General features: G+C 47.5%; 1 protein-coding gene across 6 annotated transcripts in view; it reads right to left on the minus strand.

The window, feature by feature from the left end:
• LOC111956829 (collagen alpha-1(XV) chain) overlaps positions 1 to 15,336 on the minus strand; it is a 52,011-nt gene that overhangs the window by 12,658 nt on the left and 24,017 nt on the right. For 5 of the 6 annotated variants that reach the window (XM_070436548.1, XM_070436546.1, XM_070436544.1 and 2 more), the window contains 10 exons: positions 11,991 to 12,544; positions 8,317 to 8,391; positions 7,238 to 7,333; positions 6,334 to 6,466; positions 5,796 to 5,836; positions 5,479 to 5,667; positions 5,327 to 5,353; positions 5,178 to 5,240; positions 4,993 to 5,070; positions 4,840 to 4,899 (listed from right to left, as the gene is read on the minus strand). In XM_070436548.1, coding sequence (XP_070292649.1) covers positions 4,840 to 4,899; positions 4,993 to 5,070; positions 5,178 to 5,240; positions 5,327 to 5,353; positions 5,479 to 5,667; positions 5,796 to 5,836; positions 6,334 to 6,466; positions 7,238 to 7,333; positions 8,317 to 8,391; positions 11,991 to 12,544 — 1,316 coding nt within the window. The remainder of the gene's footprint in view (positions 1 to 4,839; positions 4,900 to 4,992; positions 5,071 to 5,177; positions 5,241 to 5,326; positions 5,354 to 5,478; positions 5,668 to 5,795; positions 5,837 to 6,333; positions 6,467 to 7,237; positions 7,334 to 8,316; positions 8,392 to 11,990; positions 12,545 to 15,336) is intronic. The other variant, XM_070436545.1, reaches the window with a different exon arrangement.

Below are 15,336 nucleotides of genomic sequence, written 5' to 3' on the forward strand. Positions count from 1 at the left end.
TCCCGCGAAGCTGCGGACTATGGGCGACTAAAAACCGAGATCCTGTCCCGGTACCAGCTGACTGCCCGAGATAGAGCCGTAAAGTTCCATCAATGGTTGGATGGTTCCATATATTGCTGACCAACCCGTCCGTGCCCAGATCTTCGCACTAATACGACTGACGAAACAGTGGCTGGAACCCGGGAAGGGAGTAGGACATGTAATAGAGACCCTCGTAGTGGACAAGATATTAAGGGAATTACCCAGTGACTTAAAAAGGGTCGTGGGGCAAGCCAACCCGTTGTCAGCCGACGACATAGCCCAGGCGGTGGAAACATACCGAACTACAGGGGAGTTGTTAAAAGGTGACAAGGAGGAACGGAAGGATTCTGCAAATCCCGTATCCCGACTCACCCTGGGGCGTCCGCCACCGAAACATCCAAACCCCCTCCGGAGGTGGGAGAAGTCATCCCACACACAGCAGGGTCAGTGTTATAAATGTCAGTCTCCAGACCATTATGCCCCACAATGTCCCAGCAGGGACGAGTCCATGGTCACGGAGTCATCGCTGCCCATCCCCACGCATCCCGGGTCGAGAGGGCAGGACCAACACTGTTGGTTAGCAGAAATAGCCCCAGCCCCAGAGATTCCGGTTCGAGTAGAAGGACAAGATGTGGTAGCCATTCTCGACTCGGGAAGTATGGTAACGTTAGTAGAGGAGCTGATGGTGACCTCCGCAACACTGCTACCAGACAAAGTAGCCATGTCCTGTATCCATGGAGACACACACAATTACCCCACCATGAATCTGTCTATTCTCACTCCGAACGGAAGATGTACAGTCAGGGCAGGGAAAGTACCMCAGCTGAAGGTGCCATTATTGATCGGGAGAGACTGTCCCCTAAATAAAGAGCTTCGGCAGATGATGTTATGCACGGGAAGAAAAGGGACAGGAAAGAAGAAAAAAACCGAATCCAAGCCCGAGGTAGTAGTCCTACAAGGAAACATAGCCTCGACCTCGTCCTCTGGAGCAGAGGAAGAAATAGTGACCCAACGTTTACGACAGATATTCCAGGAAACCACCGATGAAGACACCTGCGAAGGGTTATACACGATGCAGGAAGGAAGGAGCAACCAGGCGCTAAGGGAAATATTTGAAGCCCCATCCGAGGAGGGAACCTGGAAGGGATTCTCCTCGGTCACCCCTGGCGGGGATGGGGAACAACCTCCACACCCTTCTACCGAGGTCGACCTGGCCCAGGAATTAAAGGGACAGTTCGGCACCTCGCAGCATAGAGACCCAGACCTAAGGGAGGCCATGAGGAAGGTGAAGGTGATCGACGGGAGGAACGTAGACGGATCAGGTGAGCCCCCTCTTTCTTACTATGCAATCAGGCGGGGTCTCTTATATTGGGTCGTGCAACGAAGGGGGGAAAACCAGGAATTACTAATGGTGCCTAGACCATACAGGGATACAGTCCTACAGTTAGCMCATTCCCACGTCCTAGGAGGACACCTGGCACGGGACAAAACTATCGACAGAATCATGCAGAGATTCTATTGGCCCCGTGTCACCCGGGATGTGGCCAGGTATTGTAGGACGTGTGATCAATGTCAGCGTACAGCCCCACGGCCACACCTACGTAAACATTTGATTCCTCTCCCCATCATAGAGACCCCCTTTGAACGCATAGTTATGGAACTCGTGGGACCCCTCCCAAAATCCGCCAGAGGACACGAGTACATCCTAGTAGTCGTAGATTACGCTACCAAGTTCCCAGAGGCCATACCCCTGCGTAACATGTCGTCAAAGGGAATTGCCAAGGAATTGTTCATGATGTTCTCTTGGGTGGGCCTTCCCAAGATGATCCTAACCAATCAGGGAACCCTGTTCATGTCGCGGTTGATGAAGGACTTGTGTCGGTTATATCAGGTTCAAAAGATATGTACAAACATATTCCACCCTCCAACAGACGGGTTGTGCGAACGCTTGAACAAAATGATTAAAAGCATGTTGAGAAGAGTGGTCCAGAGACGGGAAAAACTGGGACATGCTTCTCCCACACTTAATGTTTGCCCTGCGAGAAGTACCCCAGGCGTCCACTGGATTCTCCCTGTTTGAATTGCTCTACGGCAGACCCTGTCGAGGGATCCTCGACTTAGCCAAGGAGACCTGGGAGACCCAACCATGCCCCTTTCGATCCACAATAGAACATGTTACCCTGATGAGAGACCGCCTGTCGGCAGTGTGGCCCATAGTAAAGGAGCATATGGAGAATGCGCAAAGGACCCAAGGCCGGGCCTACGATAAGTCCGCGACACCCCGTGAGTTCACCGTGGGAGAGAAAGTGATGGTGCTTGTGCCCACTGCTGAACACCGCTTGCTGGCGCAGTGGAGGGGGCCCTACGAGGTAATGAAAAGGGTCTCACCGGTCAATTACCTCATCAAGCAACCTGACAGGAGNAATTGCTCTACGGCAGACCCTGTCGAGGGATCCTCGACTTAGCCAAGGAGACCTGGGAGACCCAACCATGCCCCTTTCGATCCACAATAGAACATGTTACCCTGATGAGAGACCGCCTGTCGGCAGTGTGGCCCATAGTAAAGGAGCATATGGAGAATGCGCAAAGGACCCAAGGCCGGGCCTACGATAAGTCCGCGACACCCCGTGAGTTCACCGTGGGAGAGAAAGTGATGGTGCTTGTGCCCACTGCTGAACACCGCTTGCTGGCGCAGTGGAGGGGGCCCTACGAGGTAATGAAAAGGGTCTCACCGGTCAATTACCTCATCAAGCAACCTGACAGGAGGAAGAAGGTCCAACTCTATCATATAAACCTGTTGAAGAAGTACCATGGAAGAGAGGAGGAGGTGGCTTTGATGGCCCTGGAGGGCAAAGGAAAAGAGGAGGCTCTACCACAGGTGCGCAGTAGCCAAACTCTCCTGCCGGAGCAGTCGAGACTGCTAGACAAGCTGATTATGAACTGCGGCCGGGTATTCTCTCCATTCCCAAGACAAACAGATGTCCTGTTCCACCATATCCACACTGAACCCGGCAAGAAGGTGCATATACGGCCTTACAGGATTCCTGAGGCTTGCCGAGTCATCGCTAAGAACGAGGTAAGGGAGATGCTGAGGATGGGTGTGATCGAGCCATCTATGAGTGAGTGGTCCAGTCCCATAGTCCTGGTCCCCAAAYCCGATGGTAGTATGAGACTCTGCAACGACTTTAGGAGCGTGAACGCCATCTCTACATTTGACGCGTGTCCCATGCCCCGCGTGGATGAACTCTTGGAGCGCTTAGGAAAGGCCAAGTTCATCACCACCCTGGATTTGACGAAGGGATATTAGCAAGTGCCGGTGGCTCCGGAGGATCGCCCAAATACTGCCTTTGCCACACCGGAGGGGCTTTTTCAGTATGTGAGGATGCCCTTCGGACTGCATGGTGCCACTGCAACTTTTCAACGCTTCATGGATGCCATTCTACGGCCCCATCAAGAGTACGCAGCGGCATACAAAGACGATGTGGTCATCCACAGCGAGGACTGGGATAGTCACCTCCTGCGACTACGGGCGGTGCTCGTGAGCCTGGAAGCCACAGGGTTGACGGCCAATCCCAAAAMATGCTGCCTGGGTCTGTCCGAAGCGGAATACCTGGGGTACACCGTGGGGAATGGGAAAATACGCCCACAGGCAGAGAAGACCAGGGCAATTCGGGACTGGCCTCGACCCCGGACCAAGCGGGATGTTCGGGCCTTCTTAGGGATAACGGGATATTATCGCCGTTTCATCCCTGGATATGCAAACATTGCCAACCCCCTCACAAACCTCATCAAGAAAAACTTGCCAAACTGGGTAGAGTGGAAGGACGAGACGGAAGATGCCTTTCAATTGCTAAAAGATGGCCTATGTTCTGATCCCGTCCTACAGGCTCCGGACTTCTCACAAGAGTTCATTGTGCAGGTAGACGCCTCGGATACGGGGCTCGGGGCCGTCCTAGCTCAGGGTGAAGGCGAAGCAGAGAGGCCGATTCTCTTCATAAGTAGGAAGCTCAGCGATCAGGAACAGAGATATGCTACCGTAGAGAAAGAGGCCCTAGCCATTAAGTGGGCTCTCGATTATCTCCGGTACTACCTACTGGGGTCGTAGGTTTACATTAGTTACTGACCATGCTCCCCTCACGTGGATGGCTGGTAAGAGAAACAATAACAACAGAATAGCCAGATGGTTTCTTGCTTTACAACCGTTCTCTTTCCATGTCATCCACAGGGCCGGATCGAGGAACGGGAATGCAGACGCGCTGTCCCGACGCGACCAAGACGGTGCATCTGGCGCCCGACCCTCCGGTCCGGTCCTGAGGGGGAGGTATGTGGAAGGACCACCAGAGGGCAGGCTGGGCTCACGGATAGTAGCCCAACAAGTCATGTGAGACAAGGTAACCAGAGGCAATTAAGCACAGCTGACGGTACTAATGATATATTCTCTTTCCCCTATAAGAGAGAGGAGGGAACCAGCAGGAAAGGGGAAGAAGATAAACTATCTCGGTAGAATGACTACCAAGAGAGGGGAGCTATCCAAGAAGATCCATTAAGATGGTGACAAATCTGTGATTGTTGTTATAGTTTAAAGATAATCGTCTCTTGTGTTCCTGTGTCATCTAAAGGAGAATATGTATGTTGTTCCTTGGGAGATTCTCATTGATTGTGTTGGTGTTTGTATTGACAGAAATCTCTCAATAGAGAACTGTGTTCAATCTCCTGACTCGTTTATTCCACCTTTCCGCTTTAGAGTGACACCAAATTACTTGGTCCGCTCACAAGATAGACTGACAGCAGAATGACAGATTAGAAGAATGTTCTTACTCTGATAAATTCTGTATCGTCAAGGTCCCCAAAGCCAGAGCCGAGTGCATCCTCTCCATACTGCAATTCAAAGGAAAACAGGCAATTAAACACAAATCCCCATTTGATCCCCTGTTCAATCCGATGTTTCCAGGATGTTACACTGACACCCACCGGTACACTGTGAGATTTGAGTGGTCCGGGAGGTCCGGGTGGGCCTGGAGGCCCCGGTAAGCCTACTCCTGTGTCCCCCTGTACAGAAGAGAACACATGGTAAGACTAACTGCCTATCTCATACACATTGAATATATATATATATATATATATATATTTTATTTTTTTACTTGTAATTATTGTACCTTTTCTCCCTTGACTCCAACCTCTCCTGCCAACCCTGGGAATCCATGAGGTCCTCTTTGTCCCTGTGGGATATTTAAAGACATACAGTATATTTCTATAATAACATTACAAAACCGTACACATTTGACACAAGACCAGATGTACTCACTGGGTCTCCATCTTCACCCTTGCTTCCCTGAAAAATGAGAACAGTCCTTAGATGTATCTGTTCAATCTTGTCAAGTGAAGATAATAGAAAACATAATCAAACATGTACTAGTATCACAGAGTAATGGGAGATTATAATGAGGTAAAGCTCACCGGCTGTCCGTCCTTCCCTGGCACCCCAGGGGCCCCTGAAGACCCCTGAGGGCCCCTTGGTCCTGGCTGGCCGTGTCCAGACCTATCCTCAGAGGGAGTGGAAGGGCCAGTGGGGCCACGGGGGCCAGCAGGACCCATAGGCCCAGGCTCTCCTTGCTGTCCTTTCTGTCCGTGGCTAAGAGGCCTGCCCTGAGGAGCAGCAGGAGAACATTGTGTAAAATCTATTAAATACTGAATAACTTAAGCTGAATAACTTCAGCATTTAAAGCACATCAGGTTGAGGCACGTTACGTGTAATAATCTTAGCTATTACTTACATCCCCTGACCTCTCCCCTGGCTCCTCTGTTTGGTGGGATCCTGAGAGGAAAAAGCGACACCAATATGATTCACCAATGAGGCTTCAATAATGCTAACCATTGAGGGATATTTGATGTATTCAAACAACAACCACAACAACCGCTCTGACCACTAGACTACCTGGGGCGGCAGGTAGCCTAGTGGTTAGACCGTTGGACTAGTAACTGAAAGGTTGCAAGATCGAATCCTGAGCTGACAAGGTAAAAAATCTGCCGTTCTGCCCCACCTGAGTTAACCACAGTTAACYYACTGTTCCTAGGCCGCCATTGAAAATAAGAATTTGTTCATAACTGACTTGTCTAGTTAAATAAAGGTAAAATAAAAAAAACTAGATTAGCCAGTGAGAGACAGATAAGATTGATCAATGCAAAGGGAAAATCAAATAATAATTTACACAGTCACCAGGTGAGTTGAATCAAGCTTGCCTATCAAGTTATTTGAAAGTGCCCTGTAATGCCATGACATGATTGGTTAAGATAAGAGTATGGTGAACCTGCCTTCCCCACCTTCGAGCAGCATCTCCTGATGTGCCTTGTTTGTGGGGGTCAGGTGAACAGTGTACTCATCTAGCTCCAACTCTGGAGACTCTGTGGGCGGGGCTCGCACTGGCACGCTTAGCATGTCCTCTGGCTGGAGGGAAAGAAAATTAGGGAGGAAGATAGATAATGTAAAAAGAGGGAGGGAAGCAGGAATGAACAGTAAGTAAACTGATAAAACAATGTCCAATTTATTTGAAATATTGAGGAGTAACACAGGAAATATCTAGCTAATTAAAACATCTGGACAAGATTCAAATAAGAACAGACAGCTTATGTAATATATTTATTTGTAGTAATTGGGGTCAGGGCGGATTGTTTGTGCGTTTATTTAGGGGCAGAGTGAGATGACAAGTACAGTATGTTACACGGCTAGTGATAGGAGGATTAAAGTGAATGTAGCATACACACAGCCAGAATCTGGAGCAATCCAGCAAAGGAAGAGAAACGGACAAAAACAAAGGGGTGTTCACTAGCTACATAAACAACCACTGCTACCCATAGCCATAACAGACACATGAAAGGCCAGTGTAGAGACTTATCTCTGGGTAGAGATAGAGAGATAGAGGTACTGAATCTCCCTACTGGAATATATCCCCGTGTTCACTTTTACATACTTGTGTTTTGTACCAGGACAAATTTCAACTGATGAAACAGAAAAGATGTTCTGCTACATGTAAGAGACGTTCAATGAAGTCTGTCAGGGAGTGTTGCTCAGGCAACAATGTGCCTTGTGCCCAAGCCAATCTTAGCTGTGCGGACGTTCCTTGTCTCACCAACGCTCACCCAGCGTCCGCTGACATTCCGTTTCACCGAACACATTCCTCTCTTACACCCCATGCTCACATCTCCCACTTTTACTCACCCGTGCTGTTTCCTTTTTTCGTTCCATGTTCTTCATCGACTTGTCATCTGTATTACGGTCATCCAACGTGTCATCACCACTCCCATCCCCAGAAGCCTGGAATACAGGAGACATTACCACACATCTCTATTCAAAGAAGCAGGTATATCTCACTGGTCACCCCCAAAGCCAATTCCTCCTTTGGCCGCCTCTCCTTCCAGTTCTCTACTGCCAATGACTGGAACGAACTGCAAAAATCACTGAAGCTGGAGACCCATATCTCCCTCACTAGCTTTAAGCACCAGCTGTCAGAACAGCTCACAGATCACTGCACCTGTACATAGCACATCTGTAAACAGCCCATCCAACTACCTCATTCGCATACTGTTATTTATTTATCTTGCTCCTTTGCACCCCATTATCTCCACTTGCACATTCATCTTCTGGACATCTACCATTCCAGTGTCTAACTGCTATATTGTAATTACTTCGCCACCATGGCCTATTTATTGCCTTACCTCCCTTATCTTACCTCATTGTCACTCACTGTATATAGATTTTTCTTTTTGTCTACTTATGTTTGTTTATTCCATGTGTAACTCTGTGTTGTTGTATGTATCGAACTGCTGTGCTTTATCTTGGCCAGGTCGCAGTTGTAAATCAGAACTTGTTCTCAACTAGCCTACCTGGTTAAATAAAGGTGAAATAAAAAAATGTATAAAAAAAAAGATTGACACCAGTGACCTAGAAGTAGCATTTCTCTCACTAATCACTAGAGGAAATTAACTCTTCATTCCATAATTTAGGCACAGAAGGCCAGAGTAGTGGCAGCTTTGTACATTCAAATGTTGTTACATAGTGAGTGATATGAGTGAGAGCCAGTGAAGCAATCAACTAGTAAACAGTATTTCATATTTTAAACACAAGAGGGAGCCACCAGTATGCTCTATGCAGAGTCAAGTCATGTATAAATTAGTCTTGAGAGCCAGACGCTTAACACGTATTAAAGAATCTGTGCTGGCACGGCCTTTAAAATATCAGGAGCTCAAGGCTATGGATAAATACATATCTATGGAACAGGCTGTGGTGTAGCCACTCACATAGGGATCATCCTCTTCACACTGCTCCTCTGCAGCCCTAGGGTCCGGCTTGATCACCAGCTGCTGGATAGAGCCCTGTACAGAGGGAGAGAAAGAGAGATATGTGATAATGCTTTGGTGATGTATAATAGGGAGTTATTGTGCTGATATAGCTAATTGARTTGGCTAAATTGAGAGAGAGACGAGAGCGAGAGAGAGTGAGACGCAAAAAGAGTCACACAGCAGGAATGTTTATTTTGAAGGCTTTCCTATACAGGTAGAAAATGCTGGCTTTTAGAGGCAAGAGGCCCTTTCTACAAGCAACACATGGTTACACACATTTTAATCTGTGAGCAGTATTTGATAGGGACGGGCCTGACACACACTCATTAACTGTCATTGTCACAAGCATTCCTTCCACGTTATTAACCTAAAGCGTGTAATGTGCAACACGATGACGTCATTGGAGGACATTATAGAGAATACCACTGATCATGAAAGAGTGTGGCAATAAAAACATTGGCTAAGGCCCCTGGACTAGAAGCCAACAGGATGAGTAGATTAACATCACGTACAGTAGCAGATTCAGTAGCAGATTATGATCAGTAAAATACAGAGTACAGAACACAGCAAACTACTGACTGAAACACATTTACTGTGAAATCATAAAATCAAGTCCAAAGATACAAAGACAGACAGAGGGAGCGAGTGAAACTAATGAAGGCTGCATCAGAACAAAACCCAGAGCTTTGTCCAGGCTGGTTTTGAAGGGTGAGAGCCATCTCTTGGCACGGCATTTGGCCCATCAGTATTGTATCTCCCAGCATGACAGTCCACTGTGTTCTGTTGGCTGTGGGATCTCTTCCCCCCTTTTTCTCCCCCTTTCACTCACCCCTCTACCCATCTCCCTCCACCTCCCTGCCTCTCTCCTCTTCCACCTCCCTCCCCCTTCTCCTCCCTCCCTCTCTGGCCCCTCTGCTCTGACTGACAGACACTGTCTTTACCCCTCCTGGCCCCCTCAGGCCCCTGGTAGGCACCAAAGTGCCTCACAACAACAAAAGGAAAAGCTACCCACTTTGCTGCCATCGCCATGGAAACCACTTTCCCAAACACACACCACTACCACCACCACCGTCAGCACCTCTCTTAAAGTGCAGCAGCATGCTAATAAAGAACATTGCAGGACTGTCACGTTCGTAGAATAAATGTCGGACCAAGGCGCAGCGGATGTTGAGTTCCACATAATTTCACGAATAACGTGAAACTTAACAAAAACAAAAAGAATAAACTAACAACGAACCTTGACTACAGCGGTGCTACGTGCACTAACTCAAAACAATATCCCACAAACACAGGTGGAAAAAAGCTACCTAAATATGATCCCCAATTAGAGACAACGATACCAGCTACCTCTAATTGGGAATAATACACAATCACCAACATAGAAAAACAAACCTAGAACCCCACATAGAAATAATAAACTAGACTAACCCCCCAGTCACGCCCTGACCTACTCTACCATAGAAAATAAGGACTCTCTATGGTCAGGACGTGACAAGGACGGTTCATTTGGAGAATAAAGTCCCATTCACATTCACTCCATCATCATCAGTGTTTGTTGGACCATATTGAATTGGCCAGGCTTTAAGGGAAGTTTTGCTCTTATTGGGCTTGAAGTATGATATTAATATTTTCATAGACTATATTGAAACAGCTGTACAGTTGTCTCCATAGATAATCTATATGAAATATCTCAATGGTCTCACTCTCTGTAACGTCACTGGAAGACAGTCAATGTGGGGTAGAAGGGGAAGACACCGTTTAATAAATGGATCACTAGTCACTTTAATAATGCCACTTTAATAATGTTTACATATCTTAAATTACTCATCTCATATGTATACACTGTATTTTATATAATATAATATAATATCTATTGCATCTTGCCTATGCCGCTCTGCCATCGGTCATCCAAATATTTATATGTATATATTCTTATTCCATCCCTTTACTTATATTTGTGTGTATTAGGGAGTTGTTGTGGAATTGTTAGATTACTGTTAGATATTACTGCACTGTCGGAACTAGAAGCACAAGCATTTCCCTACACTTGCAATAACACCTGCTAAGCATGTGTATATGACCAATAAAATTTGATTTGATTTGAGTGAACCTCAGAGTCTCTCCTCTCAGAGAAGACTGGAACAGAGATCACAGGATACATTAACGCGAGGCCTTGAGCTGAGCTGAGTTGACCATGCAGAGGTGGTTCTGTTTATTAAACAAGGCTTACTGATATCTCTCCCTTCCTCTCTGAGAGACCGCCAAGACCTCCCGTTAGCCTTGAATCAGGTCTGTGTCCTATCGATGGCTGTCAAATACCAGAATGTTTTGAGCTGAGTTATACAACCTTATATGAGCTGATTCTGAAAAACTGTGATCAACTGACTATAATCCATGACTGAGCACATTCATACAGTAATCACTATACATGGTATAGCTAAACATTCTTGTTAGAATAGAATATTGTATGCTAGACAAGTGGTGCACAGCGAACGAGAAGATGTCCCAGCTGTGGAGCTTTTAGTACAGTTGTTAAGAATAATTCTACACAGACGATCTTTGAGTATTTTATCATGTTATTGGAGTAATGTTCATGCTAACACAGACTGGGCAAACAGAGTAGGACTCACAATCCACACAGTGCAAGTCATTTGTGCAAAGAATTAAACACAGAGAGAGAGACAGAGAGCAAGAGAGCCCAACCCACCCAAACCCAGCACACAAACTCAGTGACATGGTACTGTAAAATGATCAGAAGCAACCACCGACTTACCACAAACTTCTCCAGGCCGGTCCCTCCAGCGTTGCCCACAAAGATGCCTGAGCTGGGCTCAAAGCTGAGCTGGCGGCTGCTCCTGTGGAAGGTCTCTGCTTGGAAGTCATCACAGTCCATATAGAGGCACACTTCCTGGTCCTGCACCGACAGAGTGAATATCGTCCACCTTTTGGTCATATCAGGCACCTTGAAAGACACCACCTGCTGGCTGTGTGAGGACCCCTGGCCCCCCTCGGTGTAGTACAGCTGAATCCTCTGAGTCTGATCCTCCACGGCTGTCAGTGCCAGCCCCAGCTGCACCACCCTCTGCTGGGCATCAGTGATGGCGAACAGCACTCCTCCCTGGTTGCTGCTGGGCCTGATGGTGACGATGATGGCAAAGTCCCTGAAGAAAGGGTCGGGCATGAAGGTCTTGGTGAGGCGTCCGATGTTGGCGCCGGGACCGAAGTTGTAGGCCGGCCGGAAGCCCTCATAGCCGGTGATATAGGAGATAGAGGGAGGGAGCGGCACTCCGATCAACTCAGTCAGGTCTAGGTGGCCTGTAGAGCCAAGCTCTGTAAGCAGGAGGAAACGCAACAGAATCATGAAATCAAAACAATGAATAGAATCACGTGCGCGAGCCTAAAGCTGTATAGAAAACTCTGTGGCACTTAGCCTAGCAGTTAAGAGCATTGGGGCTGGTTCGCGTTGTGCCAGTAACCGAAAGGTCGCTGGTTCAAGTCCCCGAGCTGACTGAAAAATCTGTTAATGGGCCGTTGAGCNACACACACACACACACACACACACACACACACACACACACACTGCAACATGGTCAAATGAAACAGAAGACCAATAAGTGGTAGACATTACTTACCACAAACTTCTCCAGGCCAGTTCCTCCAGCATTGCCCACGAAGATGCCCGAGCTGGGTTCAAAGCTGAGCTGGCGGCTGCTCCTGTGGAAGGTCTCTGCTTGGAAGTCATCACAGTCCATATAGAGGCGTACCTCCTGGTCCTGCACCGACAGAGTGAAGCGCGTCCACTTATTCCTCATATCAGGCAACTTGAAGGACGCCACCTGTTGGCTATGTGAGGACTCCTCGCCCCCCTCGGTGTAGTACAGCTGAATCCTCTGGGTCTCGTCCTCCACGGGCGTCAGTGCCAACCCCAGCTGCACCACCTTCTGCTGGGCATCAGTGATGGCGAACAGCACCCCTCCCTGTTTGCTGCTGGGCCTGATGGTGACGATGATGGCAAAGTCCCTGAAGAAAGGATCGGGCATGAAGGTCTTGGTGAGACGTCCGATGTTGGCGTCAGGCCCAAAGCCGTAGGCCGGGAAGCCCTCATAGCCGGTGATGAAGGAGACAGAGGGAGGGAGTGGCACTCCGATCAACTCGGTCAGGTCTAGGTGTCCCGTAGAGCCACGCTCTGTAAGGAGGAGGAAACAACATATTCATGAGATCTAAACAAAATGAACAGAATCACATGTATGAGCCTAAAGCTGTATAGAAAACTCTGGGTATTTTTATTTTATTTTATTTCACCTTTATTTAACCAGGTAGGCTAGTTGAGAACAAGTTCTCATTTGCAACTGCAACCTGGCCAAGATAAAGCAAAGCAGTTCGACACGTACAACAACACAGAGTTACACATGGAATAAACAAACATACAATCAATAATACAGTAGAAAAAATATATATACAGCATGKGCAAATGAGGTAGGATAAGAGAGGTAAGGCAATAAATAGGCCATGGTGGCAAAGTAATTACAATATAGCAATTAAACACTGGAATGGTAGGATGTGTAGAAGATGAATGTGCAAGTTGAGATACTGGGGTGCAAAGGAGCAAGACAATAAATAAATACATACAGTATGGTGATGAGGTAGATTGGATGGGCTATTTACAGATGAGCTATGTACAGGTGCAGTGATCTGTGAGCTGCTCTGACAGCTGGTGCTTAAAGCTAGTGAGGGAGGTAAGAGTCTCCAGCTTCAAAGATTTTTGCAGTTCGTTCCAGTCATTGGCAGCAGAGAACTGGAAGGAGAGGCGGCCAAAGGAAGAATTGGCTTTGGGGGTATACCTGAGATATACCTGCTGGAGCGTGTGCTACGGGTGGGTGCTGCTATGGTGACCAGTGAGCTGAGATAAGGCGGGGCTTTACCTAGCAGAGACTTGTAGATGACCTGGAGCCAGTGGGTTTGGCGACGAGTATGAAGCGAGGGCCAGCCAACGAGATCATACAGGTCGCAGTGGTGGGTAGTATATGGGGCTTTGGTGACAAAACGGATGGCACTGTGATAGACTGCATCCAATTTGTTGAGTAGAGTGTTGGAGGCTATTTTGTAAATGGCATTGCCGAAGTCGAGGATCGGTAGGATAGTCAGTTTTACGAGGGTATGTTTGGCAGCATGAGGGAAGGATGCTTTGTTGCGAAATAGGAAGCCGATTCTAGATTTAATTTTGGATTGGAGATGTTTAATGTGAGTCTGGAAGGAGAGTTTACAGTCTAACCAGACACCTAGGTATTTGTAGTTGTCCACATATTCTAAGTCAGAGCCGTCCAGAGTAGTGATGCTGGACGGGCGGGCAGGTGCGGGCAGCGATCAGTTGAAGAGCATGCATTTAGTTTTACTTGCATTTAAGAGCAGTTGGAGGCCACGGAAGGAGAGTTGTATGGCATTGAAGCTCATCTGGAGGTTAGTTAACACAGTGTCCAACGAAGGGCCAGAGGTATACAGAATGGTGTCGTCTGCGTAGAGGTGGATCAAAGAATCACCAGCAGCGAGAGCGACATCATTGATGTATACAGAGAAGAGAGTCGGCCCGAGAATTGAACCCTGTGGCACCACCATAGAGACTGCCAGAGGTCCGGACAACGGGCCCTCCGATTTCACATATTGAACTCTATCGGAGAAGTAGTTGGTGAACCAAGTGAGGCAATCATTTGAGAAACCAAGGCTGTTGATTCTGCCAATAAGAATGTTGTGATTGACAGAGTCGAAAGCCTTAGCCAGGTCGATGAATACGGCTGCACAGTAATGTCTCTTATCGATGGAGGTTATGATATCGTTTAGGACCTTGAGCGTGGCTGAGGTGCMCCCATGACCAGCTCGGAAACCAGATTGCATAGCGGAGAAGGTACGGTGAGGTTCGAAATGGTCAGTAATCTGTTTGTTAACTTGGCTTTCAAAGACCTTAGAAAGGCAGGGTAGAATAGATATAGGTCTGTAGCAGTTTGGGTCTAGAGTGTCTCCCCCTTTGAAGAGGGGGTTGACCGCGGCAGCTTTTCAATCTATGGGAATCTCAGACGATACGAAAGAGAGGTTGAACAGGCTAGTAATAGGGGTTGCAATAATTTCAGCAGATAATTTTAGAAAGAGAGGGTTCAGATTGTCTAGCCCGGCTGATTTGTAGGGGTCCAGATTTTGCAGCTCTTTCAGAACATCAGCTATCTGGATTTGGGTGAAGGAGAAGTGGGGGAGGTTTGGGCGAGTTGCTGTGGGGAGCGCAGGGCTGTTGACCTGGGTAGGGATAGCCAGGTGGAAAGCATGACCAGCCGTAAAAAAATGCTTATTGAAATTCTCAATTATTGTGGAATTATCGGTAGTGACAGTGTTTCCTAGCCTCAGTGCAGTGGGCAGCTGGGAGAAGGTACTCTTATTCTCCATGGACTTTACAGTGTCCCAGAACTTTTTTGAGTTTGTACTACAGGATGCAAATGTCTGTTTGAAAAAGCTAGCCTTAGCTTTCCTAACTGCCTGTGTATATTGGTTCCTAACTTCCCTAAAAAGTTGCATATCACGGGGGCTATTCGATGCTAATGCAGAACGCCACAGGATGTTTTTGTGCTGGTCAAGGGCAAACAGGTCTGGAGTGAACCAAGGGCTATATCTATTCCTAGTTCAATTTTTTTTGAATGGAGCATGCTTATTTAAGATGTTGAGGAAGGCACTTTTAAAGAATAACCAGGCATCCTCTACTGACGGGATGAGGTCAATGTCATTCCAGGATACCCCGGCCAGGTCAATTAGAAAGGCCTGTTCGCAGAAGTGTTTTAGGGAGCGTTTGACAGTGATGAGGGGTGGTCGTTTGACCGCAGACCCATTACGGATGCAGGCAATGAGGCCGTGATCGCTGAGATCTTGGTTGAAAACAGCAGAGGTGTATATGGWGGGAGAGTTAGTTAAGATGATATCTATGAGGGTGCCCGTGTTTAC

This window comes from Salvelinus sp. IW2-2015, linkage group LG32 (assembly GCF_002910315.2).
Source record: "Salvelinus sp. IW2-2015 linkage group LG32, ASM291031v2, whole genome shotgun sequence".
Classification (NCBI taxonomy): domain Eukaryota; kingdom Metazoa; phylum Chordata; class Actinopteri; order Salmoniformes; family Salmonidae; genus Salvelinus; species Salvelinus sp. IW2-2015.